The sequence below is a fragment of the Belonocnema kinseyi genome, chromosome 2 (assembly GCF_010883055.1).
Source record: "Belonocnema kinseyi isolate 2016_QV_RU_SX_M_011 chromosome 2, B_treatae_v1, whole genome shotgun sequence".
NCBI lineage: Eukaryota > Metazoa > Arthropoda > Insecta > Hymenoptera > Cynipidae > Belonocnema > Belonocnema kinseyi.
In genome coordinates this window covers 124434947-124445019 of record NC_046658.1, presented here as the reverse complement: position 1 = coordinate 124445019, position 10073 = coordinate 124434947, and the positions used below count along the sequence as shown (strand labels likewise).

The following is a 10073-nucleotide window of genomic DNA, read 5'->3' as shown; positions in this document are numbered from 1 at the left end:
TCGAACATTTCGCTAAGATATTAAACATTGCGCAAAGATTTTAAAACTTTCAAAAGATTTTAAAGATTTCAAAACATTTCAAAGATTTTAAATAACGTCAAATTTTTTTAGGAGATATCAAAAGTATTCACTAAGATTTGTAACAATTTAAATGATTTCAACGAATTCACAAAGATTTCAAAAGATTTCAAATATTTGGAACATTTCGCTAAGATTTTAAACAATTTAAAAATGTTTGACAAGATTACAAACGATTACAAAAGATTTCCGAAAGATTTCAAAAATATTTTGAAAAATTGTTAAGGATTTCAAAACATTTTTTTTATGAAGATTTTAAAAAATGTCACAAAGTGTCCGTAGATTTCAAAGCTTTCAAGGACTTAAAAGATTTCAACAATGATACAGTACTACAGATTTGAAAGATTTAAAAACATTTCAAATATTTTAAACGATATCAAAATTTTGAATAATATTTCAAAAGATTTCAAATTTTCCAGTGATCGTAAACGATTACAAAAGACTCAGAGAAGATTTCACAATTTCTTTAATGAATTCACAAGGATTTCAGCAAATTTGAGAAGATTTCAAAAGAATTTAATGATTTTAAACAAATACAAAAGATTTCGCAAACAGAGATTAAAGAAAAAGTTCACAAAGATTTAAAAGATTTCAAGAATTTTAAATATTTTACAAAAGCTTTGAAAAATACCAAAAGATTTCTCAAAGATTTCACCGAAATTTCAAGTTTTCACTGAGGAATATTTCACAAAGATTTCAATTATTTCAAAGACATTACGAAGATTTAAAAATATTCCTGAAGTTTTCACAAAGATGACTCATGTTCGCAAAAAATTAGGAATTTATTTATTTACGATTCGACTGTCTTTGAAATTCTTGACCAATAAAAAATGAAATGGCTTATTGTTTACATGTATAACAAACGTTTATTTCATTATTTGATGTAAAAAAGGAGACCTGAAAAATTTTGATTTCTTGACCTGGAAAACCTGGAAAAGACCGTGAATTTTGTTCCCAAGAATCGCTAGACACCCTGACTCTACAAACCAAAAATTTTTTAAATATTTTTTTTTTTTGAATCGATTCCAAGTTGACTTTATTTTTTTAGGGTCCCAATACGCAACTTTTTCGTGCAGTGGCAATTTCAAATTCTAGAATTTTCGACCCACCCTAATTATTATAATAATCCCCGACTTTTTAGAACTGATTATTAAATAATAATTGTTTAAGAAAATGATGACAAATCTGCGATCAGTAGTTTCCAAGCTGTTTAATTGCAATAAAAAACTAATTAAATATAGAATTAGGAGTCCTGAAACTGTAGCAATAAATAATAAACTTCTGGTTTCTTTCACAGGTTGTTGAAAATTTACAAGCCATACAGTCAGAATTAGGTGAGGTTACGATGCTACTGCATTGCTGTGGTGTTCCCAGTCCACGTTCTTTAATGCAGGATCCTCCAGAAATTAGAAAAACAATGGACGTTTCTGTCCTAAGTCACTTCTGGGTAAACTAAAGCTTAAATAAAAATATATATATATATATTTAGGGCGTACAATGTTTCAAATCTTTCAATTTTTAGATTATATATGCTAAAATCCGGGAAAATAAGCAGATTTTCCATGAAAATAAGGGAATAAATTCTTTTAAATAAAATTAATGTTGGTACTATATCAAATTCAATTTGAAACGCTTTAAATTCCTGATATATGAATCAAAAATAATTGACTGATTGTCAACAAAATAGATGGATTTGCAACTAAATACTTCAATTTTTAACTAAAAGTATGCATTTTCAATGAAGAAGTTTAATTTTTTAGCAAAAAAGATGAATTTTCAAGAAAATATATTAATTCTGAACCTAATAGTAGTGTTTTCAACTAAAAAGATCAATTTTTAACACAAAATTTCAATAAAATACTTCAAGTTTCAACTAAAAATTGAATTTTTCAACAAAGTATATAATTTTTAAGGAAGTAGTTCAACTTTCAACGAAACAGTTTGATGTTTAATATAAAAACATTAAATTTCTACTAAAAAGATGAATATTCAATCAGGAAGATCAATTTTTAATCGAAAAATAGATTAGTTAAATTACCAATCGGAAAATTATTTTTTAACGGAAAATTAACGAATTTTCAACAAATAAGTTCAATAGTCAACTAAAAATGGAATTAAAAAAAATTATTTCAACTTTAACAAATTTGTTTTAGTTTTAATAAAAAAATTGGAATTCCTATCAATTTTTTAAGCTTATTTTTTAAATTTCTTTTTAAAAAAATGGATTTTTTAACCAAAAAGATTAATGTCATGCCCCAAAAGGCTTCAACCTAATAATTTAATTTAGATTATAAAATATTAATTTTCAATAAAATAATTAAATTTACTAAGAGAAAAATTACTTTTTGACAAAGAAGTTTAACTTCTAATCAAAAAGTTGTATTTTTTACCCAAAAATATGGAATTTCTACCGAAAGTGATGAATTTTCAACAAAAACAAAGAGTTTTCAACAAAATACATGAATTTTCAACCTCTTAGTTGAATTTTAACTGGAAAAATTAATTTTTTAAACCAAGAATGGAATATTTTGTGTTTAGTTTTTAAAAAAATAATGAAATTTTTAAATAAAGGGGAAAATATAGAAAAAGGGAAACGACTTTAAAGCCTACAATAAATAAATTTGTATTATTTATAGACTAAAAAATAAAAAATAAAATTTTTAATTTATTTCAATCTTAATTTAATTATTCAAACAAATAATTTAATTTTATCTAAAAAAATCAATTTTCAACCGAAAAAGTCGAATTTTAAACAAATCACAGAAATTTTCAACCAAAAAGTTGAATTTTTCAAATAAAAAAATCTTAATTTTCGAACAAAAATTGACTAGTTGAATATATAATATAGAAAGTCCATTTTCAATAAAAAAACGAATTTCATACCTAATAGTTGAAATTTTAACCAAAAATTTGAATTTACTGCCAAATAGCTAAAATTTCATTCGCAAACATTAATTTTTAACGCACAAAAAAATGCATTTTTATATAAGTAATTAAATTTTCAACCTTAAATGATGAATTGTCAACAAAAACTGTTTTATTTGATATTTTAACAAAAATTATTTTAATTTTAAGTGAAAAGCAGATGAGTTTCGCCCTAAAAAACGAATTTTCAACCAAATCCTAGAATCTCCAACTAAAACTCATTAATTTTCACTCAAACAGTTGCACTTTCGCACAAAAAAAACTCATTTTCTACCAAAAAAGGCTAATTTTAACAAAAAATATAAATTTTCAACGAAATGCTTGAATTTTTAACTAGAAAAGTTGAATTTTCAACTAAAAAAGTGAATTTTAAAGAAAATTGTTGAATTTTCTTGTAAAAAAGTAAAAGAAAATTACTAAAATAGTTTAATTTTGAATTAAATAAATGAATTTTGAACAAAGTATTTCAACTTTCTACAAAATTGTTGGATTTTCAAAGCAAAAAGCCTAATTTTCTACTAAACATTTGGATTTTAAACCCAAAAATACGAATTTTTCATGAAATGTTAAATTTCAAACAAAAATGTTGAATTTCCAACCAAAAAGGATGATTTTTAAAGAAAATTTTAAATAAACCTTGAAGTTAATTTTAAATATACTTTAAAAACATTAGGTGAGAAACCTGGAAAGTTTGCTTTAGAAAATAGAAATAAATTGTGTATATATTTTTATTGCAGACTGCACAAAGTGTAGGACAACAAATAATTTTAGGCCCTGTCTAGTTTTAACAGGGTGTTCAGACACCTTGAAAACCTGGAATTCTCCTTAAAATTCTTTTAAACCTTAAAATTCTGGAAACCTCCTTGAATTTCTCAGGAGAAACTTTAATTTTTAATTTTCTTTTGCTTTTAAAACAGTTTTCGAGGGTATGACCACTCGGTTTTTGAGTATACATCAGATTTCAAAAGGTTTCTAAATAATTCTAAAGATTTTCAAATATTTCAAAATATTTGTAAGCCTTTATAATATTTGAAAGGATTTTGAACATTTCGAAAAGAATTTCTGGATTTCAAAGACTTAAAAGGGATTCCAGGATTTGAAAAATGCGTGTAGACAAGATTTCAAAGATTTTGAATATTTTACAAAGATTTTAAAACTTTTAAAAGATTTCTAGGATTTGACATATTTTAAAAATGGTAACAGATTGTAAAGATTTTAAACAATTTGAAAAGGCTTCAATAAATTTGAGAATATTTCAAAATATTTCAATGATTCATACAAAGTTTCATAAAAATTGATAATTCACAAACAAAGATTAGTGAAAGATTTCAGAAATATTTCAAATTTGTAATGATTTTAAATAAATACAAAAGATTTGACAAATATTTCATAAAAGTTTCATAATGATTTATAATTCAAAGGTTTAAAAAATGGTACCGTACACCAAATTTTTTAAATATCAAAACATTTTAAAGATTATAAACGATTTCTAATTAGTTTCAAAAATTTCACAAAGATCTCAAATGAATGTAAAATATTTCGCAAATTTTTTAAAGACTTCATCAAAATTATATAGAGATATATGTCAAAAGAATATAAGAATTTCAAAACTTTCAAAAAGGGATAAAACGTTATACCAGATTTCAAAGATTTCAGAACATTTTAAAGTTTTTACATAACTTCAAAAGTTTCAGAAGATTTCAAAGATTTCACAAAGGTTTCGAATATTTCAGTGATTTCAAACGAATAAAAAATATTTCACAAATATTTCGAAGAATTCATAAGGATATAAGACGATTTCAGGAATTTTAAAGATTTCAAAAAGGGCACAGTAGACCAAAATATAAAAAATTTCAAAGATTTGAAACGAGTTCAAATTCTTTTAATAAAATTCTGAAATATTCCATTAAGTTTTCAAATATTCCAGTAATTTCAAATAAATACAAAAGGTGTAGAAAATATTTCACAAGTATTTCAAAGAATTCATGAGGCTGTCAAAACATTTCTTGAATTTACAAAATTTAAAAAGGTATAAAAGATTTCAGAATATTTCAAAGGTTTTTATACAATTTCAAAAGGTTTGAAGAAATTTGAGAATATTTCAAAATATTTCAAATAAACAAAAAAGTGTTCACAAACAAAGATTAAAAAAAGATTTTACAAATATTTCAAAGATTTTATGATGTTTTCAAAATATTTTAGAACATTTTACAAAGATGTCAAAGATTTTAGAAAAATTTAAAAAGATTTCTCAGAAATTTCAAATACTTCAGTGATTTCAAACGAATACAAAAGATTTCAAAAATATTTGGAAGAAACCTTAAGGATTTCAGAAGATTTCAGGAATTTCAAAGATTTCAAAAAGGGCAGAGTAGACCAAAATATACCAAATTTAAAAGATTTCAAACGATTTCATATTTTTAAAAAAATTTCAAAATATCTTACAAAGGTTTTTCTAATATTCCAGTGATTTAAAATAAATACAAAAGATGTAGGAAAGATTTCACAAGTATTTTAAAGAATTTATAAGGATTTCAACAGATTTCAAGAATATAAAAGTGTTTTCACAAAGATTAAAGTAAGATTTCACAAATATATTTGATATTGCATACCAGATTTTAAAGATTTCAAAAGATTTTAAACTATTTCTAATATTTCTAGAAGGTTTGAAACGATTTTACAACGATTTCAAAGATTCTATATAATTTTCGAGCATTTGACAAAGAAATTTTCAATGATTTACAACGATTTCGAAATTGCTTCAGCAGATTTCAAATACTTTAATGATTTTAAATTGATATAACATTCTTTTAGAAAATTTGAAAATATTTTACAAAGTTAAAAAAAAAACATTTCAAAAATTCTAAACGGATTCACATTCCTTTAGTAAATTTAAAAATATTTCACAAAGGTTTTTAATATTCCAGTAGTTTCAAATAAATACAAAAGATGTAGGACAGATTTCATAAGTATTTAAATGAATTTATGTGGATTTCGAAACATTTCAAGATTTTAAAAAATCTAAAAAGATATCAAAGATTTCAGAACATTTCAAAGGTTTTAAACAATTTCAGAAGGTTTGAAGAAATGTCAGACGATTTCAGAAGATCTCAAACGAACAGAAAAGTTTTCAAAAGTATTCAAATGAATACAAAAGATTTCACAAATATTTCGAAGAATCCGTGTGGATTTCAGGAATTTCAAAGATTCCAAAAATAACAGAGTAGACCAAAATATAAAACATTTCAAAGATTATAAACGATTTCATATTCTTTTAGAAAATTTCAAAATATTTCATAAAGGTTTGCAACATTCCAGTGATTTCAGATAAACATATGCAAAAGATGTAGGAAAGATTTTACAAGTATTTTAAAGAATTTATGAGGATTTCAAAAGATTTCAAGAATATAAAAAATGTTTTCACAAAGATTAAAGTAAAATTTCACAAATATTTAAAATATGTTAATGATTTCAAATAAATACAAAATATTTAATAAAAATTTCATCAAGATTTTGAATTCAAAGATTTCAAAAATGGTAGTGCACACCAGATTTCAAAGATTGCAAATCATTTTAAAGATTTTAAACCTTTTCTAATATGTTTAGAAAGCTTACAACGATTTTACAAGGATTCTCAACGAGTTTAAACATTTTATATAAACTTCGAACATTTGACAATGAAATTTTCAAAAGATTCGCAACGATTTCAAATTTTTTCAGAAAATTTCATAATATTTAAAATATTTTAATTATTTCAAATGAATAAAAAAGATTTCATCGAAATTCCATAGAGATATCAAAAGAATAAAAGAATGTCAAAGATTTTATATAAATTTCGAACATTTGACAGAAATTCAAAGATTCGCAACGATTTCAAATTTTTTCAGAAAATTTCAAATATTTTAATTATTTCAAATGAATATAAAAGATTTCATCAAAATTCCATAGAGATGTCAAAAGAATAAAAAAATGTCAAAGATTTCAAAAAAGGGATAAGGTGGTACACTAGATTTTAAATATTTCAAAACATTTCAAAGATTTTAAATAATTTAAAATTTTTAAAAATATTTTTAAGATTTCAAAAAGATTTCAAATATTTCAATGATTTCAAACGAATACAATAGATTTCAAAAATATTTTGAAGAATGCACAAGGATTTCAGAAGATTTCAGGAATTTTAAATATTCCAAAAAGGACACGCATCAGACCAAAATACAAAACATTTCAAATATTCTAAACGGGTTACCATTCTTTTAGAAAATTTCAAAATATTTCATAAAGGTTTCAAAGGGTTTAAAAAAAAAATTCAAAGATTCTAAATGAGTTCACATTCTTTTCGAAAATTAAAAAATATTTTACACAGGTTTCAAATATTTCAGTAATTTCAAATAAATACAAAAGATGTAGGAAAGATTTCACAAGTATTTCAAAGTATTTATGAGGATTTCAAAATATTTCAAGAATTAAAAAAATCTAAAAAGATATGAACGATTTCAAAAAATTCCAAAGGTTTTCAACAATTTCAAAAGGTGTCACAAGAATTTCACAGAAATTTCAAATACTTCAGTAATTTCAAATGAATACCAAAGATTTCAAAAAAATTTAGAAGAATCCTTAAGGATTTCAGAAGATTTTAGGAATTTCAAAGATTTCAAAAAGGGAAGAGTAGTCCAAAATATACAAAATTTCAAAGATTCTAAACAAGTTCACATTTTTGTAGAAAATTTCAAAATATTTCACAAAGGTTTCAAAAAAAAACCCCCCATTTCAAAGATTCGAAATGAGTTCACGTTCTTTTCGAAAATAACAAAATATTTCACAAAGGTTTCAAATATTCCAGTAATTTCAAATAAATACAAAAGATGTAGGAAAGATTTCACAAGTATTTATGGATAACAATTTCAAAAAATATCATAAATATTTCAAAATATTTCAAAAAAATGTCTCAAAAATTTTACAAAAATTTAAAAAGATTTCACAGAAATTTCAAATATTTTAGTGATTTCAAATTAATATAAAGGATTTAGCAAATATTTCGAAGAATCAATAAGAATTTCAGGAATTTCACAGATTTATAAAAGGGTACAGTAGACCCAATTACAAAAAATTTCAAAGATTCTAAAAGAGTTGCCATTCTTTTAGAAAGTTTCAAAATATTTCACAGAGGTTTCAAAAGGTTTTAAAAAAAATTCAAATATTCTAAATAAGTTGACATTCTTTTCGAAAATTGCAAAATATTTTACATAGGTTTCAAATATTCCTGTAATTTCAAATAAATGCAAAAGATGTAGTAAAGATTTCACAAGTATTTCAAAGAATTTATGTGGATTTCAAAATATTTCAAGAACTTCAAAAATCTAAAAAGATCAAAGCTTTCAGAAACTTTCAAAGGTTTTAAGCAATTCCAAAGAATTCATAAAGATTTCGAAATATTTCACAAAGATTTAAAAGATTTCAATATATTTAAAAAAATTTCACAACGATTTTAAAGAATTCAAGGATTTCAAAGATCTTACAAAAATTTCAAAATATTTTGCTAAGATTTTAAATACATTAAAGACGAATTCACAAAAATTTCGAAACATTAAAAAATGTCACTAAAATTTCAAGGATTTCAAAGACTTTACAAAGATTTAAAAATCTTCCTAAAGATTTCACAAAGACGATTCATGTTCGCAAAAAATTAAGAATTTCTTTATTTATGATTCTGCTTTCTTCAGAAATGGTTGGCCAATAAAAAAAAAGAAACCTTTCATTTTTTTAACATCTATAACAAACTTTTATTTTATTTTTGATCTAAAAAATAAAGGAGACTTGGAAAAACTTGATGTTTTGTCCTGGAAAACACCTTGAATTTGGTTTCTAGGAATCGCTGGACACCCAGAGTGTCTAGCGATTCTTAGAAACAAAATTCAAGGTCTTTTCCAGGTTTTCCAGGTCAAAAAATTAAGTTTTCCAGGTCTCCTTGTTCACATAAAATAATAAAATAACCGTTTCTTATAAGTATTTAAAATCTTGAAATTTCTGTAAAATCTTCTAGAAATCTTTTAGAAACTTTAAATTTGTGTAAAATCTTTGAAATCTTTGGGGAATATTTATTTAATCTTTAAATTATATTCAAATCTTTAAAATGTAGTGTAATTTTTTTGAAATCTTTTGAAATCCTCATGAATTCTCTTAGACATTTGTGAAATCTTTTGTATTTTTTTGAAATCATTGGAATATTTTAAATTTTTGTGTACTGTACCCTTGATGAAAACTTTGAAATTCTTGAAATATTTTAAATCCTTATAAATTTTTAAAAATAATTATGAAATTTTTCTGAAATCTTTTGTATTCATTTACAATCATTAAAACATTCAAAATGTTTGTGAAATCTTCTTTAAAAAATTCAAAATCGTTTAAATCTTTGAAATCTGGAGTATTGTTTCCTTTTTGAAATCTTTGAAATTCTTGAAATCTTTTGAAATCCTCATGAACTTTTAAACATATTTGTGAAATCTTTCTGAAAGCTTGTGTATATTTGTTTGAAATCATTGAAACATTCAAAAGCTGTTTGAAATCTTCTACAAAATTTTGAAATCTTTATTAAATCTTTGTGAAATCTTTCTTTAAGCTTTAAGGTTTTTTCAAATTTTTAAAATCTGGTTTACTTTTTAAAATCTTGAAAATTCTCGAAATCTTTTCAAGTCCCTATGAATTCTTTGAAATATTTGTGAAATCCTCCTGGATTTTTTTATTATTCTTTGAAACCGCTGGAATATTTTTAAACTTTGTGAAATCTGTTAAAATCTTCAAAAAAGTTTGAAATTGTTGAAAATCTTTCATTATTTTTCAATCTTTTAAATCTAGTATACTACATCCTTGTTAAAATCTTTTAAATTCTTGAAATCTTTCCAAATCATTATGAACCTTTAATATATTTAAAATTCTATATTAGCGGAGGAGAAATTAAGAACTTATCGAATTACACAGGCCGACAAAATTTGACAAAGGTCCGGAACCAGAGACCAGACCTAGTATACCCGAAGGTTTTTGCTGCGCTGAATCCGAATCCGAGCTCAGAAAAA

At 23.5% G+C, this 10073-nt stretch overlaps 1 protein-coding gene across 2 annotated transcripts in view; it reads left to right on the top strand.

The window, feature by feature from the left end:
• Positions 1 to 10073, top strand: part of LOC117167009 (17-beta-hydroxysteroid dehydrogenase 13-like) — a 36574-nt gene that overhangs the window by 13497 nt on the left and 13004 nt on the right. For both annotated transcript variants that reach the window (XM_033351557.1, XM_033351556.1), the window contains exon 4: positions 1376 to 1525. In XM_033351557.1, coding sequence (XP_033207448.1) covers positions 1376 to 1525 — 150 coding nt within the window. The remainder of the gene's footprint in view (positions 1 to 1375; positions 1526 to 10073) is intronic.